The 14138-nt window shown below is 45.0% G+C and overlaps 1 protein-coding gene across 1 annotated transcript in view; it reads right to left on the bottom strand.

Moving 5' to 3' along the window:
• LOC114587754 (ovostatin-like) overlaps nt 1–13705 on the bottom strand; it is a 47358-nt gene extending 33653 nt beyond the window's left edge. The window contains exons 1-8 of the mRNA XM_028712448.2: nt 13461–13705; nt 9531–9714; nt 6257–6413; nt 4391–4443; nt 4251–4271; nt 2457–2625; nt 1722–1806; nt 793–910 (exon numbers count right to left, since the gene is read on the bottom strand). Of these exons, the coding sequence (XP_028568281.2) occupies nt 793–910; nt 1722–1806; nt 2457–2625; nt 4251–4271; nt 4391–4443; nt 6257–6413; nt 9531–9714; nt 13461–13525 (852 nt within the window). The 5' untranslated portion in view covers nt 13526–13705. The remainder of the gene's footprint in view (nt 1–792; nt 911–1721; nt 1807–2456; nt 2626–4250; nt 4272–4390; nt 4444–6256; nt 6414–9530; nt 9715–13460) is intronic.
• Between the last annotated feature and the right edge of the window lie 433 nt (nt 13706–14138).

The raw sequence follows: 14138 nt of genomic DNA, 5'->3' as shown, positions 1-14138 counted from the left end.
GGGTCCAGCACATAGTGAAATGTTTCAGGAGCTCCACAAGATCTCACCAGAACCAGGAAGCTGCAACCACTTCTCATTGCTTCTTCAGCTGCTGCGGCTGTGGCGGCAGGCAGGCAGGCAGGCAGGCAGGCAGGTAGACACCCCTTGCCATAGGAGAAGTAGCAACAGTAGCAAGAATTTGTGAGATCTCACCAGAAGCCAGCACCTCTTCTCCTTGCTTCTCTGGCGGTAGCTCCCGTAGGTGTGCCACCCTTTGGGATTCTGCTGCCCGAGGCGGCTTCCTCAGTCCACCTCATAGGCAGGCTGGCCCCAGCTGAGACTCTCATCAAATGATGGGCCTAAAGTTTGCCAGTGAATTCCACTTTTGCACACCCTGAAGCTGGCCATCAAGCTGTGTGACAAGACTGGTATTCCATGATGAGTCTACTTGGGCTAAACAACTAACAGTTCAGTCCTGTCGCACTGTGGGCTTCATTCGGCCAACACACTCAGGGAAGCATGAGGAACTACACACTTTCTGATACCGTCTCTGTGTTTAAATAATACTCCCACAACATCTATCTGCAAAAAAGTCAGTAACAACACTACACAAGTTTGGAGCAGGTGGGGAGTAGCATTTCTGATGAACCATGCAGCCCATAACATGCAACCCTAATGAATAAAGTAGGAGAAAACATTCAGTTCTTTCTAAGTGTCTCCAAATATACCCTGATAAAATTTCAAAAGCAGCCTGGTTTGGGTTTTTGCCTGAAAACATTCTACAGTGGCCCAGAGGACTGATTTTCCTGTTACCTGAGCACTAACAGCTTCACAAATCCCATTGGAATCTCGATTACATCTTGGATCGTAATAGCGATGTCTGCACACTCTGATCTGGACTGTCCCTTGAACAGGTTGGCCAAATGTATAACTAACAGAACAAAACATAAATTAAATCAGTTGAGAGAAAGAAAAATTCAGATCGTGCTGCAAGTCTCAGGTTAAGTGACTGACTTTAGGCAAGCCTACATTTGACAGGGAGCCATTTGGAATAACTGGATTTCACACCAACAAGACTCGGAATTCCACAATACATTCCAGACATTTGCAAATATGGCTTCTTTGCTTTGAGAAACATGTGTAGTTTGTGTGTGTGTGAATGGGGGGCGGGGACCTAGTATTGCCCAGAAACATCCCAGTGCTGCCGTAGGAGATTACCTCACATTCTCCAAGGGCTCATCCAGACATGCACTTGTCCTGTCCTGAGTGGTTTTCTGCTTATCTCATGCTTTCTAGGCAAGAGTCTGAGCGGTTTTATCCTTGCCCCAGTGCTTTCCCCAGGAAACCCCACTCTTGAGCGATAATTCACAGCAAATGTCAACCCCGGCAAAACCCATCAGCAGTAAATATTGGATTTTCTTGGGGGAAGCTGCAGGGCAAAAGTAAGCCTGGACGAGCCCAAAGTCTCTGTTGTGGCCAGTATGTGGTACCTTTCAGAGCAAGGTGGAATATAACAGAACCCTGATCCCCACTTTGAAAAAGCCAGCGCCCAAAGTTCCCCTTAGACTCCAGTCAAGGCAGAAATCAGGATCAGGCCTGGACAAGTTGATACAGCTCAGCCTCCGTTCCAACTACCTGTTTCCATTGGGATTGTGGGACAAAATAGTATCCTTCCCCCCTCCAAATTTCAAGATGCTGAAATGCAAATTTCCACATACACTTGCTCTACCTCATAAACTTACTGAGCACTGACGTGTACTTGGAATTCTTCATCGAAAGCAGAGAGCCTGTCTGGTGTTTTGATGTCCATCTTGAACTTTGGCAACACTGAAAAAAATATATAACAAATGTGATTAAGAAAGTCTAGTCAGGCCAAGTAACAGATTGGATATATGGCACAACGAGGAAGGTGGTCTCTTTGAGACAACTGCTTAGACACGAGGAGGAATTATTAGGAGGGCAAAAATAAACAAGGATACAAATGACTTAAAAGTGTATCTTGACCAACATTAAAAAACCCCAATAGATTATGATGAAAAACAAACAAACAAGATTGATGATTTTGGAATCACGGTTTTGGAACAGAAATGTATTATATGAAGGTATGGAGGGATCAGAGCTATTCCTTTTTTCATAGGGTTATGGGATGGCAGGAGAAATTTCACACACAGCCATATAATAGGCTGCTAGTGGCCTTGCGGTTGGTCTACTGGTCAATGACTTCCTCCTATCATTTATAGACGCATCTGAAACTTGTTAGGGGTCCAGTCATATCACCTAAACACGCTGCTCATTTTTTCGTATGCATGTTTCCATTTTCTCTGCCAAACTTCAAAAATCAGATGCTCACAGACTTAGGTTCTATGAAAAAGTAGCTATAGAAAGTTTTGGGGAGGTTATTTTATCCATGCGCCAAAATGCTGCCACTAATACCAAATCAGATTTCTAAAGCAGATAAGCTTCACAGTGGTACTCACCATATTCTTCCATAGTGAACCAGTGATAGGTATTATAGTTTGGTGGATTCTCAACAACGATTTGGTAGGATCCCAACAATGCTCCTTGATTTATTACAAGTTCTAATTGGAGGATGCCAAAGGAAGGTGTTTGATTCAGCCACTGAGCAATCCGATTTCCTTGAGGATCCTGGGAAAGCAGCAAGAGATAAACCATGCCATTTTCTACAGTATTTTTTTCAATCTATGAGACCAGCTTTAATGGGGTTGGGTCAGTGAGATTCAGTTTATGAACCTCTATGCCTTATCAACATTTAGTCATTGTCAACTGGAATGCCTTGCTAGCAATCCATCAGCATTGGATATCTTCAGTGAAAGATCATAAAGGACTGCAGAGCACTGAACTGCCTATACCATAAAAAGTTGCTTAAGGTTTTCACCAAGCCAGTCATCATTTCCTGGAATATATATATAGCCTGCATAAAGGCCATTTTTGCAACGGATATGCTCAATATACTGTAATTTAAGAGATGTTATGAATAATATTTTGATGAAAGGAAAGATTCTGTTGACATGGAAGGAGGCATATATTACTTTAATTCCAAAACAAGATACGGATTTATTACAAGTTAAAAATTATAGACCAATATCGTTGTTAAATAATGATTACAAACTATTTGCCAGTATTCTAGCAAACAGGTTGAAGGAAATTTTAATGGAGGAGATACAGAAAGATCAAGTAGGCTTCCTCCTGGTCAACAGATGAAACATAATGTGAGAAATATACTTGATATAATAGAATATATCAAGACCAGGAATGATAAGCAAGCTGCATTAATGTTATTGATGCAGAAAAAGCATTTGATAACATCTCTTGGCATTTTATGAAGAAAAATGTTGAGATGATGGATATAGGACAACCTTTCCTTAAAGGGATAAAAGCTGTATATTCTGAACAAAGAGCAATATTAATACTTTTAGCACTAGATTAGTAAAGATTAGTTTGGCCTTTCTGCACCTCAGATGTAGGGAAAAGGTACCCTTAGCATTGTCAATGTGAATTTCATAATAGATAGATCAAATTAACTATCCAGAAGAACCACAGGGCTTTTTTGTTTGTTTATTTAAAGGCAGAATGTCATATTTGCTGGCATTTCTAGCCACCTGGGGTGACTATTACTGTTCAGTGAAAAATAAAAAATGCAAGGGCGACATAAATCAGAATTCTGAATACATGTGAAAGTGACATGAACCAGAGTTAAGAGTAACCCACCCCCAGTTCCAGCTAAGGAAATTCACTCTGGGGCCATCATTCCTCTGCAGAAGTACAGTGGTACCTCAGGTTAAGTACTTAATTCGTTCCGGAGGCCGTTCTTAACCTGAAACTGTTCTTAACCTGAAGCACCACTTTAGCTAATGGGGCCTCCTGCTGCCGCCACCAGAGCACGATTTCTGTTCTTATCCTGAAGCAAAGTTCTTCCTGAAGCACTATTTCTGGGTCTGTAACCTGAAGCGTATGTAACCTGAAGCGTATGTAACCTGAGGTATCACTGTATTAGTTTCCTGAACACAAAAATACCTACAAGGGCCCTCAAAAAAAATAAAGAAAAGAAAAGGCAAAAAGAGTGAGCTTAGGTTGAGTCAGTCCACTTAACTCTAGAAACATGTTTTATGTTACATTTCCTGCTCAACATTATTGCCCATTAGCCAGTAAGTATAAAGCCCTGGTGCTTAGGATTTGCTGCAATTGAGAGGCTAGTTCTTTTAATCAAGGAAGCAGGCAAAAAGCTTTAAATAGCTTGGTGTAGCTCTTACTTGGATGTAGATTGCAGGATACTGGAAAAGAAAGAAAGAAAGAAAAAGGTCAACATTGCATTTGAAGGGCAACAGAACAATTTTTTATTTTTAAAACATCAGAGTTCCTTGGAAACCTTTTGAGTTCCAGTTACACTCACCATTTCGTTCACTGGCTTGAAATCTTTATCCATAGAAACAACTCTAAACATCACTGAAAAGAGGGGAGAGGAAATAAACCCATTTACTCTTTTTTAAAATATAGTTGGTTCAAAATCACATTTCTACAGACTTTTCGCTCACATTTACATCCATGAGCGATGTAACATTCTAGCGATTAGTGGAACTTTATTTGGTAATTAACTAAGTTGAAAGTATCCAGGATTTGCCAGTCTCAAAAGTAAATGTAGAATTGTCAACTGAGCTCACAAAGCCATCATGTTTAATATTATGTGTATGCTATCATTTGCGTGGCGAGTTCCCGTCTCTCCCCAGTAGGAATAAAGAGACACGACACTGTTATATTTGGTTAATGGGCTAAAATTGGCCAAAACTTTATTGGTTACAGATGATGAGCGGTATTGGCTTAGGCATTGGTCCTAACCGACTATCCAGCTTCAGCCTGTTTGCATGAAGACCGGGAAGGGTTAACCCCAGCAGGGGGAGCCCTGCTGATGCACATCAACTAGGGACTCCCCCGGGGTCACCACTCAGGGGCGTGCCTTAGGCCCTCACCTCCCTAGGCTTCGGACAGGGCCATCCCCCCCAGAATCCTTTACCGGACTACCCTTCAATATTTGGGGGAGGTGATGGCGCTTCCTTCCCCCCTTCCATCTATATAACAATACCCATACCAATGCCTAACCACCAATGCCAAGGAAGTTGTGACGATTTGCTTGGTAGGCGAAAAACCAAGTGGCTGGTGCCAATTTGCCAAGTGGAAAAATTCCTACCAGTCCCCTTAAAGGCGACCAACCGAGGTCCAAAGCAAGGTCAGAAGGGAAACCCTGAAGGGCGAGCGGGTGGGTGGGAAACCGGAGCAGCTGAGCGGCAAAGAGGGGGATCCCTGGCTGCGCCTGCATTAAAGAGCGCAGGCCACACCCCCGGAGCCAGCCGATTGGCTGGCCAGGGGATGACGCAGCCAAGGATTCCCCTAATCGCACAGAGGCTGAGAGCCAGCCCCCGCACGCATGGTCCCTAGGACACCACCTCCTCCCTAGGTCGGAAATGGCTATACCGTATTAGCACCTCAAAGCACCATACCTAAGGCGGGGTGGGGGGGATGGGACAACGAATGCAGACGCTTTAGAAATTGTGATTGTGCATTTTGCAGACATGTGACCTGCTCTGTAAAAACCCCAAATCCCCATCAGAAGGGTGACTTGTGCCTTGTTGCAACTTAACTGACTGTAGGATTGACACCTTTGGTCAGGCAAAATAAAGGACAGGTCGGGATGGGGATTGGGGGGCGTGCACACACTCACACATGGCACCAAACCCTTCCCCCTTTTGTGAAGGGGGTTCCCCGCATTTGGCCTCCCACCTCCCTCACCCCCATTTTGGCCCCATTGTTCCCCTCAATTCATGTAAGATGGGCAGGGACCAGGGGCAGACAGCCAGCTCCCATGGGCGACTTGACCTGTAGCTCCAGCCTCTTGCCTATGTTGGCGTTGAAAGAGACTTGAGTGTGGAGGAGGAGGAGGGAGGAAGAGACGTCAGGTCGGTGTGGTAGAGATGGCCAAGCAGCAGCAGACCCACACCATGCTAGACTAGTGGGTGGCGGCTAAGGGGGAGCCCCAGTGAGAGGGAAGGAAGGAGGGGGTGACACAACCGCTATTTGGGACCAGCTGAAGGTGTCCTGTTGGAAGTCCAAATGGGACAGGGGACACTTTTGTCCAAAAATGGGGTGTTCCCATTTTTCTAGGGAAAATTGTTGGCTCAGTGAAGGAACTTGTTGGCTCAGTGAAGGAAATTCTTCAGTTCTCTGAGAGGTAGTTGAAGGGATTTACAATGCATGCTGAACTCACCTTTCTGGTCGGGTTTGTAGACCGGTTTATCTGTCTGGACAAAGACAAGTGTACTTATGTTTCGAACAGCCACAGACCTCCTTTCATGGAAGCTGATCAAGGCGCCTTTAGCTGAAAAAACTATGTAAGCTAGTGGATTAGAATCAGCTGGAGGAACCTGTGTATGAGAAAATAGTCAAGAAGGGAAGAGTTAATAAAAGCTGATCCGTTTATCTTTTCACTCTAGAAATTGACAAGAAGTGATTCTGCATCAGGTTAATAGGCCTGTTTGTATTAGGGTTTCCGAAAGTTGTTAACAATCCTATTCTGTCAGTGGCCAAATAAATGCCTGTGGGAACTCTGCAAACATGACACAAAGATAAAAGCATTCTATGTTCCTGTGGTTTCCAGCAACTGGACTGTGGGTGCAGAACATAGCAAACACAGCTAGTAGCTACTGGTAGCAATATTCTCCGTGAATTTTTTGAGTTGGATTTTAAAGCCATCTATGCTGGTGGTCAAAGGGACGCGGGTGGCGCTGTGGGTTAAACCACAGAGCCTAGGACTTGATGATCAGAACGTCGGCGGTTCGAATCCCTGTGACGGGGTGAGCTCCCGTTGCTCAGTCCCTGCTCCTGCCAACCTAGCAGTTCGAAAGCAAGTCAAAGTGCAAGTAGATAAATAAGTACCACTCCAGCGGGAAGGTAAACGGTGTTTCCGTGCGCTGCTCTGGTTCGCCAGAAGCGGCTTAGTCATGCTGGCCACATGACCTAGAAGCTGTATGCCAGCTCCCTCGGCCAGTAAAGTGAGATGAGCGCTGCAACCCCAGAGTCGGCCACGATTGGACCTAATGGTCAGGGGTCCCTTTACCTTTTATACTGGTGGCCATAATTGCCTCCTGTGATAGTTGCTCAACCTCTCATCAGCCTTTCTCAACCTGTGGGTCCCCAGATGTTGTTGAACTACAACTCCCATCACCCCTAGCTAGCAAGGCCAGAGCTTAGGGATGATGGGAGTTGTATTCCAACAACATCTGGGGACCCACAGGTTGAGAACCACTGGTCTACATGAATAAATACTTTATTTTGTCTGTATGGAATCTTCCAACACTCAGCTTCCTTAGAGACCTACAAGTTCTAGTGTTATGAGAGAGGGAGAAAAACTGCCCACTTTTCCCATGCCACACTAATTTTTACACACTTCTGTCATGGCACATCTTCCTTGCCTGTTCTCTAAACGAAAAAGTCCCTAACGCTGCAACATTTCCTCAAAGATGAGCTGTTCCATCCCCTCATACTGGATCTTTCCCAACACTATAATCTCCTTTTTAAGGTGAGGCAACCAGAATTGTACACACTATTTGAAATACAGTTGCACCATAGTGTTGTATAATGGCATCATTTGGGAGGTTTAGCATGGAATTTGCCTTCTTCACAGCTGCTACACACTGGGTCAACATCTTCAATGAGCTATCTTTTACGACTTCCAAAGGTCTCATTCCTGATCAGTCACTGCTAGTTCAGACCTCATGAGCATAGATGTGAAATTAAGGGGTTTTTTTTGCCCTGAAATATATCCCTTTGCACTGGTTTACATTGAACTGCATTTGGCATTCTACTCACCATTCTCTGAGTTTGGAGAGGTCCTTTTGGATCTCTCCACAATCTGTTTTTGTTTTAACAACCCTGAACAATTTAGTATCATCAGCAAATGTAGCCAGTATAATCAGCAAACTTTAGTATCATCAGCAAACTTCACAGCGAACTCCTAACCCTAGATCGTTCATGAACAAGTTAAAAAGCAAAGGTCCGAATACTGATTCTTGAAGAACTAAACTTTCTACAGCTCTCCTTTCAGAGAACTGTCCATTTATTCCTATTCTCTGCTTCCTGCTACTTAAACAATTTCTGATCCACAAGAACCCCTTTCTTCTTATTCTAGGACTCCTAAGCTTATTCATGAGTGCTTGATGAGAAACCTTTCTGAAAGTTTTCTGAAAGTCTATATTGCTTGTTGACTCTCACAAAGAACTAACTCCTGTCTCCTTAATTCCTGTTAGGGAGACGGGACTTATCCTTGCAGAAGCCATGCTGGATCTGCTTTAGCGAGGCTTGTTCTATATCTTTGATTATGTTAGCTTTCACAATATTTTCCACCAGTTTTTCCAGGACAGACGTTAATCTAACCAGCCTGTAATCTCCAGTATCACCCCTAGAACCCTTAAAAAAAATAAAAGCTGTTATCAGTCCTCAGATATGGAGGCTGATCTGAGGGCCACGGTACATATTTTTGTTGGAAGATCAGCATTTTCACATCTGAGTCCTTTGAGAACTCTCCAGTGAATGCCATCCAGACCCAGCGATTTGTCAGTTTTTATTTCTTCTATTAGGCCTAGAACCAGGGTCGGATTTAGGTTTGATGAGGCCCTAAGCTACTGAAGGTAATGGGGCCCTTTTGAAGGTAATGGGGCCCTTTATATGTCCAGCTGTCCTTTGTCAACAACAAATTGTCGCTGTTTTTTGTGTGTTGAATATATGTTATATGGTAATTTATGGACCTAATAGGTATCTAAAGCCACTTGCACATAACAAAATATGTATTTTATCAAAGTACATTCAGGTTTTCTTCCTTTAATTATTTTTGGGGGGGGCCCAAGAGAGTGGGGCCCTAAGCTATAGCTTGTTTACCTTATACATAAATCTGGCACTGCCTAGAACGTCATCTCTCATTCCTCTGCCTGCCTCAGTTCCTCATACTCACTTCTTGCAAAACATCTTGCCCTACCCATGGGCGTAGCCATGGGATTTTTGTTAAGGGGGGCAGGCTTTTGTTAGGGAGGGCAGAACCTCAGATTTGTTTTGCTTTTTATTGATTGGGGACAGCTGCCCCCCTGGCTACGCCCCTGCCCATGCCTTAGTCTCTGCCACTAGGACAAATGTACATATGGGGGCACCAAGCAGCAGGAGAGATAGCGCCACCCACCCTTAACAATCACCTTCATATGCAGCAACTCAGTGGTGTAGCGTGGGTTGTCAGCACCCGGAGCAAGGCAAGTAATTTGCGCCCCCTAACCCGTGGATTTGCGCCCCCTAACCCGTGGATTTGCGCCCGGTGCGGCCGGCCCCCCCTGCACCCCCCACGCTATGCCACTGCAGCAACTTTCATTCCAAATGGGGTGAAAAGCAGTTACAAGATAAGATTATTATTTCATTTTTACATGCTACTCCCTCCCCCGGCCTTTCTCTCCGTGTTTGGCAATGCAGGATGATGCCAGAAAGAATGAAGAGTTCTTTACCGTAAAATTGATGCATTGGGAAAAGTGTTTTTTGTCCACAGTCCCTTCCCAAAGAGGAAAGCGGTCCACGTTGTACTCCAGCACAACATCCACAGAGACCGTCTCATTGAGGTTGAGGAGTTGCACGCAAGCCTCATTTGTAGTGTTGCTCTGAACTACTGCAGGCACGATCAGGATATACTGCCTGCAATAAAGAGAAGGGTACAGCTTGTCAGCAACAAGTCACTATCAAGGGACATAGTTTGGTTTTTTTGGTTTTTTTTATAAAGAGTTTTATTAAGTTTTCACAATAAACAGACTTACATAAACAAACAAACAAACAAAAAACAAAATCACAAACAACAATACAATACAATACAAGAATACAAAACATACCAAAAAACAAAAATTCCCTCTTTCATAATTTCTCATTTTCAAATAGCTTATTTTCCCGACTTCCTCACGCCCCCCGTTCTTGTATCCCTCTTTTAAAAAATCAGTTCAGCAAATTCATATCAAGGGACATAGTTTGAAAGCAACCAGCAATGCAGAGAATTGGGACTAAATTCTAAGCGAAAAAAGAAATATTTAAGGAGAGCCAAATTGGCTCAAGGGAAACAGCTCGTTGTTTTACATCACAATATACCTCGCAATGGAATATTTGGAGACTCTTGAGAGTCCCATGGACTGCAAGAAGATCAAACCGATCCATTCTGAAGGAAATCAGCCCTGAGTGCTCACTAGAAGGACAGATCCTGAAGCTGAGGCTCCAATACTTTGGCCACCTCATGAGAAGAGAAGACTCCCTGGGAAAGACCCCGATGTTGGGAAAGATGGAGGGCACAAGGAGAAGGGGACGACAGAGGATGAGATGGTTGGACAGTGTTCTCGAAGCTACCAGGATGAGTTTGACCAAGCTGTGGGAGGCAGTGGAAGACAGGAGTGCCTGGCGTGCTCTGGTCCATGGGGTCACAAAGAGCCGGACACGACTAAACGACTAAACAAACAGGACAATGTGTTCTGTTTTTCCTTATTTAGTATTGTCTTGTTGTTGTTTTAATTGTGTGTGTATGCATGTGACCTTACTGGTAAATTTGAAATGGAAAAAATCATGTCCATGCCATTTATTCACATAGTTCACCCCCACCCAAGCTTTTATGCAATCATGACGGAAAGGCAGAGTATTTACTTGGCATCCGCTTCCATCACTCTCACTGTGGACAGAAGTTATTGTCTGAAAGGGGGAGAAGTCACATTTATTTGACCTTCTAAATGGAACAGGGGAGGGAGGACATATGGGGAAGCATTTGTGTGGGAAAGGGGTGCAGCAGCATGACAGCATGACAACCATTCCTTACCCCATCCCTGGTACAACTTGGGAGATAGGACAATAAGTGAACAGTCATTTTCTGTGCAAACTATTAACCAAAGTTACCGTGGAGCATGTGCCAAGTGGAATTCCCCCTGGATGACTAGCCATAACACTTGGTGGAGTAGGTTTTCAGATCGGAGAACTGTACGCATCAAGCAATTGTTAACCCCACCCCACTTTCCAGTGCATCTTCCTTCTTTGCACAATGTTTGCTTTCTTGAGTTGGTTGCACAAGAGTGCCAAACCAACTTCAGTTGCGTAACTTGAATGTGCTGGCATTTGACTGAATCCCACACACAAGGCAATGATGCTCTACAAGCATCACAAGACCCTCATGAGCAAACCTGGTTATGAGTAAGTCTGCTTAAGAGTACAGTGGTACCTCGGGTTACAGACGCTTCAGGTTACAGACTCCGCTAACGCAGAAATAGTAGCTCGGGTTAAAAACTTTGCTTCAGGATGAGAACAGAAATTGGGCTCCAGTGGCGTGGCAGCAGCGGGAGGCCCCATTAGCTAAAGTGGTGCTTCAGGTTAAGAACAGTTTCAGGTTAAGAACGGACCTCTGGAACGAATTAAGTTCTTAACCTGAGGTACCACTGTATTTGTTCACCTAGGGCTCTGGGTGAGTGGTGTTTGCTGCACAGCACAGCTGTGGGTGGTCTGGCAGGAGGGGGCTCCATCTTCTGCGCATCTGGGGGATGGGATGGTCACCTGGTGCCAGCCACCTCCAACCACACTGGGCCCTCCATTCCGTGCAGGCCTCACCCTCAAGACCAATTGGGGCAAGGTCCTGGGTCCTACCTGCCCCTGTTGTATTTAAAATGGTGCCCAGGTGCAGGATGACCACTTTGCCGAGTGCCACAGGACTTTCCACCCACCCAGCCTGCCTGTTAGGGCCCTGGCAGTGGGGGAACGGGCAAGTAGGCATATGGACCTTGCTGTGGTTTACTCGGTCACCATATTCAGGGCCAAGGAGGAATTTTCTCCTGCAAGCAAACTGGCCGGCTTGCAGATGTTCACCTACCTCATAGCAACTATCATAACTTGGGCGCATAAGGCATTGGGCTGGATCCTTAGTTGTGGGGTATCACATAAAAGGGGTCCAGGAGGGGTGGCTCTGTCTGGGAGTCCACACAGAGACCAATTGGCCAATGTACCTCATCCAATCAGAGGGTCGACCCCAATGGGTTACTATTGGGCAGTGTGCCGACTGCCAGATGCCGGATGCATGCCTAGTGCCTTAGACAAACCTGCTCTGTCCTGTCATCAATAAGGTAAAGGTAAAGGGACCCCTGACCATTAGGTCCAGTCATGACCGACTCTGGGGTTGCGGTGCTCATCTCACTTTACTGGCCGAGGGAGCCGGCGTACAGCTTCCAGGTCATGTGGCCAGCATGACTAAGCCGCTTCTGGTGAACCAGAGCAGCGCACCGAAACGCCGTTTACCTTCCCGCCGGAGCGGCACCTATTTATCTACTTGCACTTTGAGGTGCTTTTGAACTGCTAGGTTGGCAGGAGTCATCAATAAAGTTGTGGCCTAATTCAACCCAATACCAGTCTCCTGTGTCCATTCTCTTGACCCTCCCCACACTGGCTGGGAACGCCATGCATCTGTGGCAGCAATGGACTTTAGAATGAGTATAGCCCCGTTTTGGATTTGTCTGCTAAAGAAACAGGATCCTTTGCTCTTCCATGGAGGTTTTCAAGCAGAGGTTGGATGGTCATTTGTCATGTATGGATTTAGTTGAGATTTCTGCATTGCAGGGGGCTGGACTAGATGACCCTCAAGGCCCCTTCTGACTCTCCAGTCCTGTGATTCCTCTCTCTATCCTGCTTTTAATTGTCTTTTTGTGTGGCTGCTCACCCTCTTCATTCCCTAGAAACTGGGTTGGGTTACGAACCGGTAACACCAGAGTTTCGTTGCTGTCTCTCACTTTTGTGTCTCTTGCTGTCAATCTCTTTCTGCCCTAGTTAATCAGGGTGGAGACTGAAGTATTCATTATGCAGCAATGAAAGCAACTCCTTCAAACCAAGCTCTGTAGTTGACTTTTTTAAAAAATAGGATTACTTTACAACTTACATGCCTTAGGCACTCTAATAATAATAATAATAATAATAATAATAATAATAATAATAATAATAATGCAGAAAAACAGATTCATGGGTCCTACTCTGAGACGCTACAGCATACCAGTTAGTAGTTGGAGCCAGTGTGGTTCAGGAACACAACAAAGCCACCATCTCTGTAGCTTACCTGGTTTGTATCGGGCTCTCAAGGTGCTGACACACCATCAGAAGCCCTAGATTAATTATGGTTGTGCACCTGTGCAAGCCCAACCTCACCACTGATGCTTCCCCAGGTATTCTGCAGAGATGCTGGTGTCAGGAGGCTGTATCCTCCTGGGCTGCCACATTACATCTGCCATGGCTGCATTCAACATGCATCTTTAAGGAACATCTGCCCACCAATAAATGGCTGCACCTAATAGACCACCACCTGAGTTAGTTTTTTGCAATTGCCACCACCAGGCTTTTGACTCCCAAGCAGGAAAATGCTATGCACAGACGTGATTACTTACGGGTCTGGAGGAGCTGCGATACTTAAAGGAGCAAGGAGGGCCACCAGAAAAATCCAGGAGCCCATCTCTGCTCTGGTGTGGGAAAGATGAAAGTGAGGACCGAGTCCTGTGCCTTTTAAACTGCTTTGGTGAAATTGCTCCACCTCTTCCTCTAAAGTCCCGTGTCAAATGTGAGGAGCAAGATTTGCATACTGCCACACATTTCCTTCCTCTCTCGGTTCTTCTGTTGCTGCTGCCCTTTGCATTGGTTTCAGGAGATTCCTGTATTGCTGAAATACTTGACTTCTGTCTCAGGTAGGTCACATCCAGTCTGCACACGTTGCCAAAAGGTTTGTCAACAGCAGCCCAGTACATCACTCACTTAAATCCAGCGTTTGTTCTAGGGCTGTTATTGCAGAAGAGCCAAATTGTTCAAAGCACAGTGTGCTTATTTTGCTGGAGGGCAATTAAAGCAGGGAATAAATAGGTCCTGGCCAAACTCCACAAAGTAGAAGATAATTCCCCCAGGGATCTAAAAAAAGGAATTCCAAAGGCTCTGTTACATTTTAACCAACTTTCTTCCCCCAGACAGCATTGCCTATTCCAGTCTGGGCAGATGATGTTACTGGGTGATGTTGACCTCAAAGACACAAAAACTTCATCAAGACTCATCTGAGTCAGACTTTGGTTGAGAGGATA

This window comes from Podarcis muralis, chromosome 17, assembly GCF_964188315.1.
Source record: "Podarcis muralis chromosome 17, rPodMur119.hap1.1, whole genome shotgun sequence".
Lineage (NCBI taxonomy): Eukaryota > Metazoa > Chordata > Lepidosauria > Squamata > Lacertidae > Podarcis > Podarcis muralis.
This window is presented reverse-complemented; position numbering and strand designations above follow the sequence as displayed.